Here is a 20,211-nt window from a genome sequence, read left to right on the forward strand (position 1 = left end):
CACACCTTGTAACCTTAGCATTTTTTTTGCTCATTTTTAACATACTGATCACTTCAACACTCCCAAGCTGTTAAAACTGTTTCCATAATTAACCATCACAAACGCAATTGTTTCCAGTGTCAACATAAAACAGTTGCTTTGCAAAATAGTTTATTCTCCTCTGGAGCTTGTGAGCTTACACAACGTTTAAACTGAGCATGGGGCCAAAGGAAATATTACTCAGAAGAAAACTAGGTAAGTCTTCTTGTGTCCAAAGATGTCGGGCACCCGTATATCAGTGATAAATATAACTGAGCTATGTAGAAATATTCAAGAGGTATTAAAGGCGAAAAACATAAATAACAGAATAATTCTGTTGGAGTTTGGTCTCCATCAAATAAATTTCAGCTACAGAAAGCAAAGCACCATATCACCAGGATTTGTAGAGTTTTTAAAAAGTTCCTTACTCAGATAGAAGAAATTTCCAGGTAGAGAATTTTCATTTAAGTTGTTGTAAGTTAAGTCAAGAACCTCCAACGCTGGTAAAGATCCAAACCCCCTTGGCAAGGTATTTAATCTGTTCATGCTGTACACGAGGAAAAAAAACAAAACAAAACATGACATCAGTATGCATTTCATCTGGCAGGGATAACAAACTAAATTTTAATTTCTAAAAGAATCTAACATACACCAGACTTCACTTCTCTTTTGTTCACTACAAGATAGCGAGCAAGCCTTTCGCAATGCAGACCTTGCTAAGCTCTCACTCCACTAAGTATTTCCAAAATGTATGTCCTTGCTAGATAGCAGCCTGCTATCCTGATCAAAGAGCCACACCTGAAAAAAGGAGCAAAAGGGAAAGGGGTGTTGTGGTGCTTTGCTCAGCTTGAGCAGTGTGCCATGGAGCAAGGTGGTCCGTGGCAGGTGAACCACCTTGTAGCTAAATCATGAATCACCAGTTTGCACCTCACAGAATCTTGACCATATGCTATCCCCCACATCAGGTATTTCTTCATCACAGTACCAGACACAATGAGGAATAGTTCAGCTCTATGGTATTTACAGTCATTGGAAGCTGCTGTTCTTAAGACCATCACATTTATGCCATAAATATAGATGCACGGGGAGCCCAACGCAAAAAGTCATTGCCCCATTGACTGGCAAGGCTCAAGTCTAAATACAGCTCATTCAACCAGACTCAGAAGGCTCAGGATAGCAGTTCCCATTGGCAACAGCCAGAACTGTAAGGGGAAATCTGACAGAATGAAAAGGTTTGTCTGATAAGCTGGAGCAGACAGGCTATAGAAGACACAATAATTTCCACCTAAACTCAAATGGCTGGAATTGAAGAACTCAGGTAATGTCTAAAGCAGCTGCAATAATGAAGGAAGGCAAGCAGCTGGAGATGATATTCAAACACCCTCACTGTGGTTAAAGTAGAGCTCTGGCTAATTATCACAGAACTACCAATTTGTTATTTATATTGCCTTCAGGGCATGCACACCAGATACAAAGTTGGATCGTGCTTCATTTGTCACCAGGGTTTGAAAGCAAAACAGAGAAGACAGACATCTTCAGGAACAGTGTGTATGATTACAGGTAGTTATTTTAAGGAATAGGAATTTGTCCTTACGTGATTTGGGAAAACAAAAGACTTTCCATATTACCTTTAAACATACCCTTAATTTAATCCTCCTCCTGACAAGAAGTGATAAACAGCAAGAGCCACAATTGAAGTCAGTAGGAGACGCTATATGAACGCATGTAACGTAGCACTAAGAACTAAGAAAATTCAGGTAAAGTATTGATAAATTTTAGTAGCCAATGAAGACCTTTGCATTGATCTCCAGGGCCTTCCCTCCTCCATACAGTGCTTGTTGAACATTTCATTATACTACTGACAAATACTATAAAAGACATCCTACAGACAGTTAATCAGTATACTTATTCTACAGTTGGGCACGTGGAACTGAAAATGAAGATGCCTAAACTTCAGAGGATAGCTACAGGGCTGAGCATGTACATTCAGGATGGTAGCAATAGCAGGAGCAGTGGCAGGCCAAGCACACTCTAGAATAGCTTGCATAGTCACTGTCATATTACAATAACTTGAGGACCACTACATCAAGCAGCTTAAAAATTTAAAGAAAAATACAAAATCCTCTCTTAAGGCATCTATAATAGTTACTAACCGTTAAATACATATGTACCTTATTTTACTATTATTATTTTTTTAATTTCTACCATCAGTAAGCAGGTCCACAGTGTTGAGTCCACGCCTTTCAAGTCCCTAGTACAGATGGCCCACATACAGATTGAGGATATATCTGTGCCTTTACTTTTGGCACTGTTATAGTTGATTGGAGCCATCTCACTCGTCTGCATGTGCAGAAAAGTACGTTCTCGCTGAGCACAGCAGTACTTAAAATCATGAGATGAAGATTAACAAATGCCAAAGTTACTTCCACAAGCTGTTAACAAATCCAGATTTAATAAACCAATTACAGTACACAACAAGACAGACTCCACTTGATATGTGTAGAAGAGATACAGCTGGCGCTACAATTAGCAAATCACCCTGATCCCAATTTAATAGACTCATTAATGTGATTTAAAAGGATCAGGTAGTAAGAGTCAAACATTTGTAAAGGACTTAGTCCCAGAAGAATTCTACAGAACTAAAATCTTAATCGCCCTGTCACAGATCTCCTGTGAAGAACCTTGCCCATAATTGCATATTCATGCCAGTAGGATTTGTCTTACCACATCATAACAGGTGGTAGGTAGGAAAACAGACAGATATCCCTGTCCTGCAAAGGACATGTACCTTGTATTGCTGCTGTAGTGGTAGCTGCTAAGACACAGAAGGGCATTCTCCATTGTTACTCCTGGAGATTTGCCACTGCTTTAGGAATAGCTTTTATTAAATAAGACCAAAAGCAACTGTTTTTCAGTAGTAGTAAAAAGGGTAAATGGAAATAATGGCTCTGATGGCCTTCCCTTTTGTAGGCAAAAACAAGAAGAAGAGAAAGTGCCTCCTGTATGTAACAGACAGAATAAGACCTATGTTTGGTATGGAAAGAGAACCAGCTGTAAGGCCCTGTCAAGGACTATCCAAACAAAATTTCCCATTCCATTTTTAGTGTAGCTGTACTTCCACTTCCTACCCTACCTCTTGACCCTTTTTGCACTGAAATCCCCTCACAAATATTCTCGCTCAAGCTACCCCTCCTCTCTAGGAGGCTGTTTTGACACCGTGTATGTACATAAGTGTACTGCTGATGACAAGAAGGTTCCCAACCACCCAAACTAGTAGGACAAGACAGTTTGTCATTAAATTGACTCCAAGCACTTCTGAACCCATTGAGCAGAGCTATAATCCAGGTTGCAAACCTGGAGTCTGGAAGAGGATTTAAACTACAAAATTCTCATAAGCCCCTTCCAACTCAGAATACTCTATGACTCTACAATTGCAGATGTTGCAGTTCCACACCTAAATCACCAGTCCAGAAGTAACAAACTACACCCAAATATCTCCTGTTCTTAATCCCAAAAGGACTTAGAAAAGACATTAACTTAGGAAAAAAAGAAAGGTGTTGAAGACCAGTATTTGAATTACACTGAAACCTGTCACTTCTTTAATTCGTGGAAAGAACCCAAATTCTTCCCCCCTCTCTATAATGCAACGCTTCTATGTGTCATTCTAAATTGGCCAAGCCCCAAGATGTTCTGTGTTTCAGAGCAAATATTAATTCATGATCAGATTCAAGTTCAGACAGACACTAGGGCACGCTAGAGACCTGAAGTGATCAAATAAAGACCAGAGAAGACTCATCTTGAAAAGTGTTTATTTGCATGCCAACAGTTTGGGAAGCAATTCAATTATCAGCACTTTACAAAAGTACCTGAAGCTAGATATTTCAAGCCTAGCCAAAGTTATTAGATATTTCAAATAGTAAAACAAACTCAGTTAAATTAACATTCCCAAAAGTTGAATTTATAATACAAACATTCTTTCCATGAGAAGCCTACAAAATTAAAGCTTCCTCTCACCAAGCTTTTCCTAAGTAGCTGTATTTTAATGTGTCCAATTAGTTTCAAGAAAGTTCATTTTGGGTTCATTTAAATAATTCAAGAAAGTCTTCTGCTACTGTAGTTATAATAGAGCGTCACCAGCTCTACTTGAATATGGTACCTGAACACTCAACAGGAACTTCTCTAATTCTGTCAGTACCACCTCACTGAATGAAATGCATACCATATTCAATAAGGACCTGCAGCTGCCTTTACAGATTTAATTAAAATTGAAGTTTCTTTAATCACAGATTTGGGACTTTGGAATTAAAGTTCCAAATTAACATACAAGATTTAACATTTATTTTAGCTTTTTTTTTTTTTTTTTTTTTTTTTTTTTTAAACAAAGCAGAGCATAAAATCAAGCCTAGCTCTTACCATGGAATTATGCTGTTAGGAAAGTAAAATTAACTTCTTGTTGGGTTTGGCTTCAGTAATTGGCCCCATTTAAGGGCCAAAGCTTGATCACTCTTAGGTATCTGATTACTTGAAACACTAGCTAAGTACTCTGGACAAGATAGTCCAGAGTTGCATATATGGTTACATTCAAGTTCTCATCACATTTTCAAAAAGAAACTTTAATAGCAAAACCAACAAGTTTTAAGTTCAGTTGTAGTAGTGTTTGACAGCATCTCCATTACAGCAAGTTTTAGCATTAAGATACGCACCCAAGATTCAGGTGTTTGAGCTTCTGAAGGCTGCTAATTTGTGTAGGCAGCTCCTCAATCTGGTTGTTGAAAAAGTTGAGCACTTCTATGTTTCTCAGGTCTGCGATGTTTGCTGGCACAGCTGTGAGAAAGTTTTCACAGTAAGAGACCACAGTTAGAGCAAGCTACACAGACTACAGGCACTCTGCTAGCACCTGTCTTTTGTTGTGTGGATGCTGCTTCTACTGTCAGCTGCTAACAGCTACCTGCCATAAAAGCAAGGACTGTATTAAAGAAGCTTCCTATGTAGCACCAGTTCTTCTCACTGACAGTAATCACTCTGTACTCTTCAGAAAATTACAACTGTTCTTGTTGACAAAGTACCTTACAGGAAAGCCATAACAGGGAAACAAACACAACACACACTCTCACAGTCCTGCTGATAGCTTAAATTATCTCACATCCAAGTTCCTATCTGCTAATATTCAACAGCAATTACAAAGACTTAACTTCAGCCTTAAAAGATGAACTGTTCAGCCAAGCCAATTGTTGACTACCTCCCATGAGCGAGTATCTGATCAATACACATACATGGTTACATTCAATTGGACACCGATCAATACCTGGTTATCTAGAAATACAAGCAGTAAGACAGAAGCACAACATGGATGTGCCTGTGCAGATGAGGTTAAAACACTCTTCAGAGTTGCATCTTCAAACCCCTTGAACTGAGCACGTGGGTGAAGTTCACATAAAAGGAGGATGACAAACAGCTTCACTGAAGCTTACACCTGTGTTCAATATTCACCTCAGTTCACTCTTAATTTCAACTGCAGCAGGAACACATAGAGCACACATCTAAATAATTGGAAGATTTTATGTGGCCATGATTTACATTTATTTGGTGGCACGAGGCAATCTCAGTCTTAAAATGGAATCAATGTTTACAAAGCAGAACATTATAGCATGTCACATTTACTAGATTTTAAGTGTCATTACATTGTTCACAATAATGGGAATCAGTAATCAACATTTTAATTATACTACATAAATACTACTGTTGAGGGTCATATTCATTACAGGAGATTTTTAACATACTTTTTATTAAGTCATTAAGACAAATCTTTATCTTCAAAAGCCTTTCCTTTGTGGTATATTTCAACTGGTCTATGTGTATCCATAACTCAGCAATGGCAAGAACTAAGCATTTTCAGAAAGGCAAGGGTAATGTACTACTACCACTGCTTTAAATTATTCCCTACAGAAGTTAACTAAGGATCTTAATTGACATAATTCAGCTGCTTCCAATCTCAATATTTCACCAGAACACTAATTACCACTATTAAAATGTTTTCCTTTCAGAAATTAGATTTTATAATTCGACTCTGATGAGACACAACGGATTGGCAAACCATGTTTCTGCTCTTCTCGAAGAAATGCTACATTCATGCAAGATTGGGGAACAGAAGCATTAGTAAATACAGGTTTTAAGTTTTAAGTCACAAAGCCTAAACAATTCAGAGATCAAGTACAGTTCTCCTTCAGCTGTACTCCTGATACAATTAACAACAACTTTGACAGCATAGAAGATTTTACTCTCCTAAAGAAATCAGTTCAATCTGACACTGCAAGTTACACTAAATGTAATACAGAGTTGTGCTGCAGGAACACTGAAACAAGCACTTCACATTCAGCAGATGAGCTTTACCAAACCTAACTTCACACTGATGACAAATCAGTTGCGCATTTCAACTATTCAGGCTGAAAACCATCACAAAATGATCAATGAACTAAATGATCTCAAAGCATATTTTGCATCAAGGACAGTGCTATATTAAAAACGCAGGGACAAGTACCCTCCCAGTGGCCTGACTGAGTTATTGATCTACCTCAAACTAATAATGCTGATTTAGTGGATTCAAGTATCTGTTCAAAATAGTTTGTTTTCCCCTTTAGAATAAATTGAGCTTGCCTCTCATTTATGACTTCAGCTATGAGATTATACAGAGGAAGAATCATTTCAAAGGTGAACAGCCTTCAAAAAGTCTTCATTTAACCAGTAAAGTCACCACATGAAACTACCTGTGAAAAGACACCACCGAGACACCGAGATAGGAAGAATATGGCTTCCCAACATGTGCTTGCAAAGACTGCACTTGCACTGAAGGAACCAGTTTAAGAGGGTTACATACTCAAGAGTGTTCTACACAGCTGGAGAGTTTCAAATTCTATCTACTCATCCCACTTGGAAACACGGGGGAAAACTTAACATTCAGTGGCTAGTTTATCAGAGATTTTTAATTTGGTTTTATTTTGTCAGGGTATGGGTGTGAGTAAGGGTCCCTGGTGAACAATAGCAGCTGTACCCTTGCACAGTGGCTGCTAGGTATCCAATATATCTGTATAATTCCCACATGCTGTTGTGAATCACTCTTAAGATACTACTATATTATACTTCCTCCTATTATTTCCTTCAAGCCATGCTGAAAACTGCATACGTAAGCAGGTTATGGAAAAGACTATAATTTTAGCAAAGGATTTGGATGAAATACTTCGTCTCAGCCTTCTAAAAATCAAAACAAAGCTCTCATCTACATCTGGACTTTTTTTTTTAAAATGGATGTAGGGGGCAGAGGTATATGAAGGAATGATCTATGGATTCTAAGAGGAACAAAAGACTGAAATTAACTCCAATACTGCTCTTGTGACTAAACCACACAGATTCAGTATCTTCATGTCTAGAGATGCACAACGGTCAAGAAAAGTTGATGAGACATACTCTTCTTTCACCTCAGCTTTGCACGACTAAATATCTTCACTATCAACATACTGTTAAGTTGCAGAATTCTTCACAGATTTATAGCAGACTGCCAAATACCAAAGAATTCGTGTTCTGGCAACACCGAATTCCACTCAAGTCTCCTCCTCACGATGAGCTGTGAGAATGAACTGTCAGCATCCTGGCTCCCTTCACCCACATATTTACAGTAAGATCCGCAGTCTTAACAACTCTTCTAAGACCATCTGCTGCCCAATGCCATTAACAACTAAACTCCTCCCCAGCAAATGCTAGTAAAAGTTGGCAGCCCAGTGCCTTTGCACTCTCCCATGAAGCTTCAGTCACATCACAAAGCCCCATTCATATTAAGCTTCATACTGCAAGACCAGACAAAGCTTTATTCCCCTTGTTCAACACTAGGAAATTGCATATAGAGATTCAGTGAGACAGCTATAGACTTCACCTTGATTTCAAGAATTTGGCTGAGAGGGAAAGTTTACAGGCTGCACATGAAGCAGCAAGAGATCCTTCTTCATGCTCCTGCAAATATGAATTGGCAACTTGTCATACTTCAAAGGGTTTAAGAACAAACAGGTTCTTTTTCACCTTGACATTAGTAGCAATTCTTTAGGAATGAAAATAGCTCTAAGGGCAGCTTCTCACTCAAAGCACAGTTTTACTCCAATCTAAGAGCAACTGTTCAATAGCTCTGCTATGACTTCCAAAACTTACATATGGAAGATTAAACTCCACTATTCAGAACCTCTATAGCTTCACATTTAAGTGTATTGGACCCAAACCTCAGCTCTCTCCATACAGTGAACCAGGAGCCATCACTAGACTACTTACTTGAAGTCTAATGTTGCCCTCTGTTGGAGAATAAATACTGGGTTAAATCGATCTTTTAGCTGAGCCAGCTATTGTGCTAGGCACATTTATGTCAGTTAAAGCACCCCGGAGATATATATATCATATGATATAATACATAATAATAATACATATATATCAGATGTAACCCTTTCCAGTAAAGCAGGGAGACAGCTGGTTCTCTTCTGTCACTGACCTGGGTTTCTATACAATTTCTTTGTGGAGGAAGAGCCCTTCACAGCTGAAAATGAGCTGGCTTTCTGGTAACTCTCAACTTCTGCAAATGATACCAAGGATCATTCTACAAAGCACTGGAAAACAGTTAAAAACAAACCAACCAACCAACCTCGCGGTTTTAGATGTACACCAACTCAGGTGCTTGCAAGATTTTCTCCCTTTTCTTTTAATCTGTGAGATGAAGCATGAAGCGTAGCTTTTTCTTCTGTGTTTAGTATGTATCAACATTAATACAAATGTTTTTGAGAACTGTATTAGAAGACTCATAGAAAAAATATATTTTACTTTCACCATATAAAGGAAAACAGCTCATACGTCAATAAACCACCAACTGGATGAGGGAAATGAATTAGTGAAAATACAAGCCTTCACAAGTGGAACACGTGATATGTAAACTGAGAGAAACATCTCCATTCAATTACAAATCAACACTGGCTGTTCAAAATAAACATTTTCCCACTGCTGCTTGGAAAAACAATCTGTAACACCTGCCTATTCATAAAACTGTGAAGCAAGTAATCTTTCCAATAAATGTTATTCAAAGGCTACAGAAATCTCCCTTTTAATCATCCAGTGGGTTTTGAATCAGACATTAACAGAAATAAGGATTTTAATGACTTAAGATTATTTTCTTTGACGCTATCATCCTTCGAAGCTTCAAGCTGCAGGATCCCTTTTTTCCAGAATGTTTCTCCAGTTAATGAACTAATTAGGCAGCACCTAGGAACACGACATTAAGTAAAATCTTTAAAGGTTCTAAGGGAATATTTATCCAGAATAGCTACTAAATCTCTTTTCTGACAAGCAGTACTAAGTCTGTGCCAGTTTCTCATTAAACCATTCCGTTTATGAGCAGGTCAAGAGTACGAGAGTAAAGAGAACTCAGCACAGAACTTTGGGAGTGCCACAGTCTGAGGCAGACCTCAAGTAGCATTTTCTTGACAAAAGCATGACACTGCTTAAATCTACAAGGAAACCTGCGGGCCACAATGGAACAAACCCAGCTCCCCTCGCTGCTGCTAATGCAGTTAGCTCAACAGGAACTTTGCATGAGTAAGAATCCCTTAAGAGTAAAGGTCACAGCCACATAAAACGTTTACTTGCATTTCACGGGGGAGGAAGAATTTTGAATATGAAATACATAATGCATTCTGTGCATCCACTGCAACTGTACTCCTAGAGTTGGAGTCATGTTTAGATTAATTTAACAAGAGTTCTGTTATACTGAGAGAAGCAATCAGCTTCACCAAAATGAAAGGGGAATTAGCAGAGGGAGAACACAACAGTTTTCATTTTAAATATTCATAGGCACGCTGATATCATACTTGGCAGTTAACCGGAGAGAATCCTCATTCCAAGTGAAGCACTTAATTTACACATCATGTAGTTCAAGTTTTCCCCCTTTTGCCCTTCTTCCACAGTCCTCCAACGATGGATACTAACCTTCTGCACACTAAAAACATTAAAACTGGTCTCCTTAATCTTCAGTTTTTCCAGAAACCAGCACACTTTTTTCTTTTTTTACAATTAACCACAGAAGCACTGTAGTTATGAAGATGCACTTAAGAATGTGTGCTACTTGATGTGCCACTCTGCTAACAAAGCAATTTATCAATAAACGGTTTTAATTCAGAAGCCAGAGACTAAGGAGAAGTGCTACAAGCACAACAAAGGCTGAAAAGACACTGGAAAATAATTCACATCTAGCAAAACCATTATGTTCTTGTCACAGAATAATGCTTAAGATGCACTCAAAAGTTCTGAGAAAAATACCCAAAGAAGGGGAGGGAGGTTGGGAAGAGATGCTAAAAAGAAAACAAGTCATCTATCAGTAAAGAACTACATTGACAGAAAGCTGATTTTTGCTAGCTGATTTTTTTAGCACTAAGGGATACTGTGAGTTGAGTGTGCACAGGTACGAATGTGGACTTAACTATGCCCCCTCATTTCTACACATTATCTTGAAGAAAGCAAGATAAGCAAAGCTTTTTGAATTGGTTTAACATGCAAGTACTCTAGAGGACCCCAGCATTCCAGTTTTAAGCAGTTGTTTCATGAGGAGTACACAGTTCAGACAATAAGCTTTGCTGTATGCAAAAACAAATGCCAGCTGCATCACCCTGTTACAGGTCAGATCATCCTTAGGCTCTGATAGCAAGGAACAACTAAGAAAGAACTGTAAGACAAATACAAAAACTACATTCAGTTTCCCTTCAATCTAGATTACCTCTGCACACCTCTCTCCTTCAGCATTATCAACAAAAAAAATTCCATTCAACTTATTAGAGATGGTAAGTTCATTTGGATGCTACAGAACTGAGCTCTTCAATGAAATCAGTTCATTTGTGCTGAACTCACTAGCTCTGAAGATGCCTATTTCAAAATAGCCTAATTAGACAAAGTTCTCTTAAATTTTACATTACAACTTGCCCAAATATGTGGAGAAATACTGATGGCAAGCCACTGGGGAAGATAAGACAAAGAATTTGTACTGAAACATCAGAATACATTGAGAGTTATGAAAAAGGAGTTAATATGTTTGCAGGTGTCTTTTAAAGAGAGGCACATGCAACAGCTTCAGAAAAGTTATGCTAGAGGTAAACAATATTCACCCAGGGCTGCATTTAATATGTACACTAACTCAAGATGCAAAGCTGTCTCCATATGCCACAAAATTTAACTGTTTATGCTTAAATTGGGGATGTTTCATGAGGCATTCTCACAGAACAATAATCCTTCATAAATTCTTCTGTTTCACTCCCCAAAGCTTCTTAAAAAACCAAGCTTCTATTATTTAAAACTGAATTGCTCTGCCATCTGTACTTTCTCTGAATCAAGGCTTTTTTCGGCGAGAAGAGCAAAAAGCTAACAAGGTATTTCATCGAAACATTTGAGCAGAACTCAGATGTCACAGACGCAGTTAGGCATAAGCACAGGGACCTCTGTTGCCTTCCTTCTCATTTCCTCCAGTGTACTGCATTCATAAAGATATTTCCCTTCAGAGATCTATGCCCCAGAAATAGGAAGTATATCCAAACTGCATCTACAACAGGAATGAAAGGCACATTAACATCAAGAACGTTCCTAAACATGGTGGAGAGCCCACTGTGTCAGGCAAAAACATAGTGCTTCAGATACTGCCTTGCTTTCACTACACTAGTGACACTTGCATTTGGGGTGCATCATATGAGTGCAACAGTGTGGCACACACCTCAAAAGAGAGCAAACGAAGACACAAAGAGTACAGGGCATTTGAGAGACCCCACTGCACATTTTATCAGCCTGCAGGACAGAACAGCTGGAGAATTCCAGTGCTGAGATGCACAACTGGTACCAGCCTCTATACCACCTCCCACACACCTGAGCACACAGCACAGTCAGAAAGGTGACTTCTACAAGAAATGGCCTAATGTAAGTGGGACAGTAAGGGAATTCAGCGGCCGTTTAAATCAGATCAAGGACACAGTCATGAGAGTTAATAGCAATGAAGGGACAAGGTTTGTGCTCATCAAAACACAGAGCAAGACAATTTGAAAAGAGATGGTAAAGCAAAGCAGCAACAAGCAGTATGAGCAGCAAGAAAACTCCACAAGACCTACTGGAAGGGAAAATGCATGAGGATGGTAACAGATATCCATTAGGTCATCTAAGGAACACAATAAGAAAAAGCTGTTCTGGCAGGATCAGAAAGTTGATGTGGGTACAATATTCAAGTATGGTAATGGAAACTAGCAGCAAAAAGCTAATGGATTATCTCACAAAAAGGATAAAACAAAGTTAAGCATTACACTTGAGTACCAAGGAAGAAGCAGCAGTTAGGAACAATCAAAAGGATGGTAGCAAACAGCAGCACAGAGAAAAGGGACGGGAGGACAGCAAATGTGACATCAGGTAATGCATGCAGGGGATGTTTCTGAAGCAAAATAGTTGTTCCCAATCTTTCATAATTTGGCCACTGGAAAATACTGGGCAAGGGATTAGAGAGAAAAAGAACAAAACAGGAGGAAGCTATGAATAGCTGACAACTTCTGAGAACATTTAAATGCAGCAGAAGTGTACAGTAAAGCTGGGAAGCACAGGATCATCTGAGGTTAAGGAGATTGAGGAGGAGAGCAAACCTGAGCTACTTTACGCTGCTACCTGTGAGTCAGACTTAATCGGTTAACAGGAAAGTAAAAAGCTTAAAGATACTTAAACAGTGACCTCTAATGGACAAACCACATATTACTGGTATTTTCACTGAGCAGAAATAACAGGCTCCAAAGTACATATCCAGATAACAATAAAAATGCTAGAACCTTTGAATCGATTCTCTGAATAATCACAGTATCAATTAATCTATTATGTAGGTAGGTCAAAAGTTAGTTACTACTATAAAAAAAAAAGCATATTCCTAAAATAAGTGAAAATAAACCACGTCGTGTTGGCCTACAGCCTAATAGCTGTACATGTACTGATGGCCAGCACTCACCCACTGTCAGTGCTGAAATAACCTTTAACATCCCACTCCACTTTCCAGACATGTTTTCCTGTGCTCTGCTGGCTTGGACTGCGGTTCACCTGAGCTTCTGAAAGCACTTCAAGTGCACTTCCCATACTGTTTACCTTAATCAGCATTCCAATTAGGGATAATAAATGTGACTATATGAGGATGTGACATTTTGAATACACTAAGTTACCAAACAGCTCTTCATGTTGGGCTAGTTGTCGGAAGTCTAGAAGTTTCAGTACCATTTCAAACTTAATGCCTAAGAAGTTCACAGTTCTACAAGAAAAAAACCTCAGGTAATGCCTAAACCACAGTACATACACTGAGATATTCCCTTCAAAAAAGGAAGTTTCTTCATTGCTTTATTTCATTTACAATCCCACCAGCACAAAGAGAAGAACCAGTAAAGCCTAACCTGTCCTGCTGACTTCAGCTCCCATCTGCACAAGCACCTTTCCTTCACTGCAGAGACAGCCATTCTGTGTTGTGTCCACCACACCCAGTCTTGAAATAAAATTAAACCCTAAAATCAAAGTTACACAGAATTTCCACATTCTGTGACAACTTAGTCACATTCCATCGCACTGTAGGGCTGTCATTCAGCCCCAGATTTCCACAGATGCGAGGAACATTTTCAGGACCTTTATTCCATCTTGTTTTGATGCCAGCCAGTAGGTTCAGGAGGTGCCTGGTCAGACCAGACAATCTGTGCAGACTAATAGCATGAACATGACTGTCCTTAATTTTGCTTCTCAGCTTTCCCATCTGTATAGATAGATTGGCTTTAGAAATCACTAGATGATGGAACAAAAAACTCTTACTACAGCATATGGATACACTGGCCCATATGTCTAAGTAAAAAAAAGAAGAGGTACTTGCTTTCTCCCTCTGCTTTCAACTGGTTTGTAGGAGACCTCAGAATGGAATCATCCCAGGTTTGTTACTCACACAACTGGTCCATCATGACTGCAGAAACGCTGTTTGGCTTCTCCTACAATTTTGCTTCTGATTTTCAAGCTGCTCTGACAAGAAAAGGTTCTCATGAAGCAGCAGAAGCATGTATTGACTCCTTCATGGCTCACCTGGAACAGAGGCAGCCAGTTCAAGGCTCCTCCATTAGCACAGCTTCAAACTGCTGGCAAAAATCCAAGGCTTACATCCCCCAGAAAAATCCATGCGGATTTGAGTACTTCTAATAAAAAGTGATTTACAGGCAGGTAAATGCAGAAGCAGCAGCTGTATGAATGGCATACCAAAAATATTACCAGCAAAACACGTACGATGCATTTAACTGCATCATTCTCATACTCATTAATGAAACTTCACTCACTTTAAATAGTTCACTGGCAAAAATATGAAATGTGGTTACATAAAATACGCATTTTCAATTTTTACATATATTTATTCTTCCAGATAGACATATTTACTCTAAACAGCAGAAAAAACAGCAAGCAGAACACTCATTTAAATGGCAGAAAACTAGTAGAAGATGCTAATATGACCTTAGTGTAACATGTCAAGTGTCAGTGCCACCTGCTTCCTAGTCATTTTAAGAGCAATCTGCTAAGACAATTAATTACGCAGCTTAAAAGATTAGGTCAACAGTGTCAAATATGAGAATATGAACTTCAAATTTAGCCTTTTTAAAATGTGTGCTGCCTATTTAAGTGTCTATATCACTCTGTGAGAGAATAGGAAGTCTCAGACACTGTAAGTTACTTCTCAGGAGAAATGGTTCTACCATCCCCTGAAATAAACCCAAACACAGCCTAGAGGTACTGTCCACCTGAAAAAGCAGATATTTTCTTGCAGCCTGCTGGTCTAAGGGCTATTTTAGAACAAAGGAGAAAGTTTAAAAAATTGAGATTTAATACAATGCAGTTGTAGAATAAGGCAGACCTTAGACCAGTATTTCAAAAACCAAAACTACTTTTCAAAAAGTGGTTTAGTGTGAATTTTCCTTGAATGAAGAAAACCTGAAGGCATTCTTCCTGGACACCTCCTACTAACACACTTTATTCCTCCTTCAGTCAGGTCTTCAGCCAAGATTTCTAACTAGGATATAGGTTAGTTACACAGCTTGCAATTTCGGCACTTAAGCTGAGGGATGTCACCCTCTCCTGGCTCAATTTTCAGGCACAGAAGTTTACCCTGATTGGAGTCTCACTGCAGGATTTTCAGCCTACCTCTCCCTCAGGATTAGTTAACTGCTTTAAGACCAACCTGTTGTGCATTCAGCTGAACTCACCCACCAACTACATTTAATAACCGTAAAGTATCATACAGAAGAGACAATCAAGTTCTCAGAAGTTTATTAGTTTTAAAATTAAAAAAAAAAAGAGGGGGAAGAATTGTCAAGTTTACCAAGAATAACGTTTACAACTCATTTCACCCCTGTGCCAGGCAGCACTCATACAGAAGACATCAGAGCAGACAGCAGATGAGAACAAATTAGTACCCAGCAGCACTAGATGCAATTCACTTAACCCAGCCTCAGAGGAGTCATCTGACCTTCTCTCACACAGGTTTTAGAGGTGAGCAGAGCAAAATGCTGTCTTGAGGTGTCCACAACCCTCCAAAAGCTGCAGAGAAGCTAAAGCAGCTGAGCAGTTAACTGCCTAACCTTACCCAGATCAAGTTCAGAGACATGCACCTCCCTGCAGTGACCTGAGGGAACACAAAAGCCCCCAGACTGGGTGGCCCAGATCCCAGCCCCATCAGAGAGGCTGGTAACAGATGACTCACAGCCAAAGCTTATCACAGTACTTTCCCAGAACATTTTCTCAGCTTCCAGCTACTTGCAACTTTCTGATCTTGTAAACTAGAAACATGATTTTCATATTAACATGCATGTTTTCAATATGAAATTGTAACACAACAGCACAGCCATGACAGCAGAGTAGCAAGGTCCTAAGATGCAGCAAGTAAGGACTTGCTCAAATGCAACAGCTGTGGGCACAAAAAGAAAAAAAATCTGCTTACCTTTGGAAGGCCTCAGGTAGGCAGGGATCTCCAGCAAGATACCCTCACCTCCACTGCCAACCTGTACATGAGGTCTAGGAGGGGTGGATCCTGGCTGCATCCCTTCCAGTCACACAGCTCAGTCAACTGAGCTCCCCTGCCTTGGGGCCCTGCCTTCCCACCAGGTGCTCAATCACTGCTTCATGCCCAGACTTAGCATTTCTGCTACACACTATCTTACAGCTCAAATTGTTGAGATTTTGACAGCTTTGGTTTGATTGGTTGCTGCTTTTTTTCCCCATTCACCCTATTCTCAATCTGTAAAGCTTTTCCTGGTGATAGTCTGGAATGAACTACAGCAACTAAGCAGTCCCCTCTCCAACAAAAACCACTCCCTTATCTCCATACACACACACACAAAGTTTCAAAAGGAGAAGAATGGGTGAGATAGAAATCCACTGATGCATGCTGAGAACAGACAAGGACAACAGAACATCAACAACACCAGGACTTTTCTTCAGACTTTCTGCTGTTGTTGTCAGTGAGACTGGTTGACTTTCATGCCCAAAGCACATGTTTAGTTGGCCTTCCTCACATATGCTTGATTATAGATGTAACGCAGCTGAGCTGTAGTTTTCACTTGCTCCAGTCAAAGGGATTATCCACCTCCTAATAAAATTTTTTGCTACCCTGCAAAAATTTCAGAAGGTGGAGAGTGGATCTTTGACTTATTGGCAACAGGACAGATTTTCTAGTACGTGGAAAATGTTTTGAAGTAAAAAAAGATGTCAAACAGGACTGCTAATTTATACCCTCGATGAGTTTTTTTTTTAATTTAAGTATTTCACCAAGACCACCCTTCTAGCAGAGACACTTACTCTACAAAAACCAAAGGAGTAACAGTAGCTTTTAAATATTGCTCACAGCTGCAAGGAAGTAGGAAGCAGAAGAATACTTACTTGTAAGCTTGTTGTGACTCAAAACCAGTTGTGTGATGTGAGACAACGTAACTGTAAATGATGAGAGGAAAAAAAATTAGTTAATGAACAGACATGGCAACTGAAAGCTTGCATCTACTTCAGCTAAAAAACCATGAGTTACTCTCCCCAGTTCAGAAACTTCAGGTTCGTACGCACTAATACAAAAATCAAAACAGGCTCAAGACTTAAGGATGCATCAGCCACTCCTCCATTCCTTTGCTTCTCTCTGTTACTTTATCAAGCACTGCTTACACAGGCAGCATAAGCACCTCCCTGAAGAAGCCTGACTCTACAAGCACTCCTTTGGGACGTGCACAGGAATGTCTTTTTTATTTCTTTTGAATCCTTCCCAAGAAGCAATACACTAACACTCACCCAAACAGCAATGTGATACACATCACATCTCCACATCTTCCCTATTCGCTGTCTTCAAGTCCCAAGCAGCAACAGCTGTATTTACAGTCTTTCACCCAAGAAGCAGTTTTATGTACTTTATTGAAGTAGAAAAACTCAAGACTTTTTTCCTCCTTCTACACCTTTATTTGCAGTGCTGTTTCTCCAGAACAGCTCTAGAAACTACCATCAGGAACTCCTCCCCCCTGAAGGACAGCTGTCTCACTGCTTTCCACAAGCAACGAGCCCAAAGAGACACATCTGCCTTATGCAACATGCTGATGAGCATGCCTGAGAACTGGTCACACAAACACATACTTTCTACCTCACAAGCTTGAGAAGACCACTGTATCAGTAAGGGAAACGCCTCCCAGCAATGTGCTCTGCACTGCTCCAGCCACCCCTTAAACTTGTAACACAGACAGAGGTAATTTGAAAGCAGAACAAAAGCAGTCACCCAAAGGCAGAAACAGAACAGAAAGTTCAGGGAAAAAAAACCCAACTTAGAATGGATTGCCACAGTTCCCCATGCATCCACAGGCTGGGGAGGAAGGAAAGGCCGGGGTGGAAAGGAAGAAACAGTGCACCCACCCCAGACTTCTCTTAAAGAGCAAGCACTTGAATACTGCAGCAACAGATCACTAGGAGAAGGACAGAAGGCAGCCTGCGAGAACACCATGTAAGAACCAGCACTATAGGGCAGAAGGATACAGGAGCCTCAAAGATCAAAACCAGATGTGGGGAATCAGTGCCCCCAGGTTTGGTTTTAGGCAGGTGCTGGCACAGGCTGCCCAGAGCTCTGCATGCCCCATCCCTGCAGGTGTTCAAGGCCAGGCTGGATGGGGCCCTGATTGAGTGCCTGACGTAGGAACTGGCAACCCAGCCACTAACTAAGCACACACTGGGGGAGGCTGAAACTAGATGACCTCTGAGGTCCTTTTTAACCCAAGCCATTCTGTGATTCAATGATCTGTACCCCTCCAGACTTTGCTGTATACCTGCATAGAGCACAAGCTATCTAGACACAAAGTCACAGAGATGGGGAAACGGACTCATTTCCACATAGCACAAAGTCTCACCAGCAGCTTCCCATGCTATTTCTCACCCCTGAAATGCTATTCCCAGCACTTTCCCTGCTGGAAGCCTGTTATTAGCTCTAAATCCTTCAGATATTCTCAAGTCCCTTATGAACAGCAGTGTATGCCACACATCTCTCTCTGAACTCTGCATTTACTATCAAGAAAAGGAAAAGAAACAAAACATCTTGTTCTGTTAAGAAACCATATAGCTGTAGAGCTTTGAGGCTTTGTCTCCATCCACAAGCATCATGAAGAAATCAGCTTTACTCTACTGTATTTAACAGGCCAAAGACTTCCAGCTAGGCAAAGACATTTCTCCACAAAGAGAAAAGTACATTTTCTTCATTACAGCTCATGTCTATATACACAACACCCTCCTCTCCTCAGAGCTCCCTTTCACCCCTAAATCAGCTAATGTAGGAAGGGTCCAGTTAGTCAAGTAATACTGCCCCCAAGCCGCAAACGTTCCAAAACTAGGTATTAGGAAAAAAAAAAACAAAATAAAGAGCAGAAAACAAAGCCTGGAGCTGTCATCCCACTTCTGTGGCCCTGACTGATTCATTCATGTTGCACACAACTTTGCCAGCTTTAGAACAGAATGAGAAGCTCAGGTAATACACTCACTGAAGTCACTTTGTGAAGTCCATAACAAAACTCCTTAAATTAAAATCACTGGTCTCCACAACACGCCTTTTAAGAGCAATGTAGACCAACCCCAAGTCCTCAAGGAAAGGCTCAAATTCAGGCACCAATATCATACACTTTTCTTAACTCCTCTCTGTGAGCCACCTCCCCTAGGAGGAGAATATGCCTTCTGTGACTGATGGTTTGTTAACATTATGTCCAGACATGCCCAAGTTTGCAAACTAAAACTCTGAGCAGAGCATACTTCAAGCATAAAGACCAGAACAACTCAAACAGGCTACAAGAAGCATCTGGAATTTTCTGTCGGCATGTACAAGATGCAATTCAGTACTTAAAACACAATTACTTACTATAGTTTTTAAATCATGCAAGAGACCAGCTGAAGAGGAGAGGTCACTGCACACAGGTTACTGAAGCAGAAAGCCCCTAAACTCCACTTGTTGCTGGACAGCAGCATACAAGCCTCTGCTCTAAGCTGCTGAAGTCTGAACTAAGAAACAAAGCAGCAAGAAAGGAAGTGTTTTTAAACAGAGAACTGTGACAGACTCCGCACTAATGCATTTGATGTTCCTTGTATGCTCTGACTACGTAATTTTTACCCACTAAAAATGAACATGCTTGTACAGGGTCAATTAAGTTCTCAGTGTGCAGATTCAGAACTGAGTACTATAATCCTGAAAAGCTCTGTGCATATTCCAATTTTAAAGCCATCTGCTGACTAACCCCTCGAGTCACACATACTGCTGGCCAGCTTGACAGCACAAGCTATAGGCATTACTCACTGTTCCCTCTCCCATTTTGTCACACCTCTGCCTTCCTCAACCAAGTCAATTTTCAGAACTGTTTTCTTCCTAACGTCTCTACAGAATAGAGCAAAGTCCCAACATCAAGGATTTCAAGGCTGATATCCATCAATCAAAGACTTCTCAATATGGACCTTACTGTCCAGATTCAGCCAAACCTGGACACCTTGCCTGAAAATCCCCAACATCCCAGTCAGTCCTGGGGCTTGACGAGGAATCTCATTGCATCTTTGACTGTAAACATAACTACATCCCATGAGGGTGAAAAAACCCTTAGG

The 20,211-nt window shown here is 40.0% G+C and overlaps 1 protein-coding gene across 1 annotated transcript in view; it reads right to left on the reverse strand.

Moving 5' to 3' along the window:
* Positions 1-20,211, reverse strand: part of RSU1 (Ras suppressor protein 1) — a 94,286-nt gene that overhangs the window by 68,988 nt on the left and 5,087 nt on the right. Inside the window, exons 3-5 of the mRNA XM_065731318.1 lie at positions 16,993-17,043; positions 4,722-4,842; positions 447-565 (exon numbers count right to left, since the gene is read on the reverse strand). Coding sequence (XP_065587390.1) covers positions 447-565; positions 4,722-4,842; positions 16,993-17,043 — 291 coding nt within the window. The remainder of the gene's footprint in view (positions 1-446; positions 566-4,721; positions 4,843-16,992; positions 17,044-20,211) is intronic.

This window comes from Cyrtonyx montezumae, unplaced genomic scaffold (genome assembly GCF_038088225.1).
Source record: "Cyrtonyx montezumae isolate F1298 unplaced genomic scaffold, pur_monq_1.0 scaffold_14, whole genome shotgun sequence".
Lineage (NCBI taxonomy): Eukaryota > Metazoa > Chordata > Aves > Galliformes > Odontophoridae > Cyrtonyx > Cyrtonyx montezumae.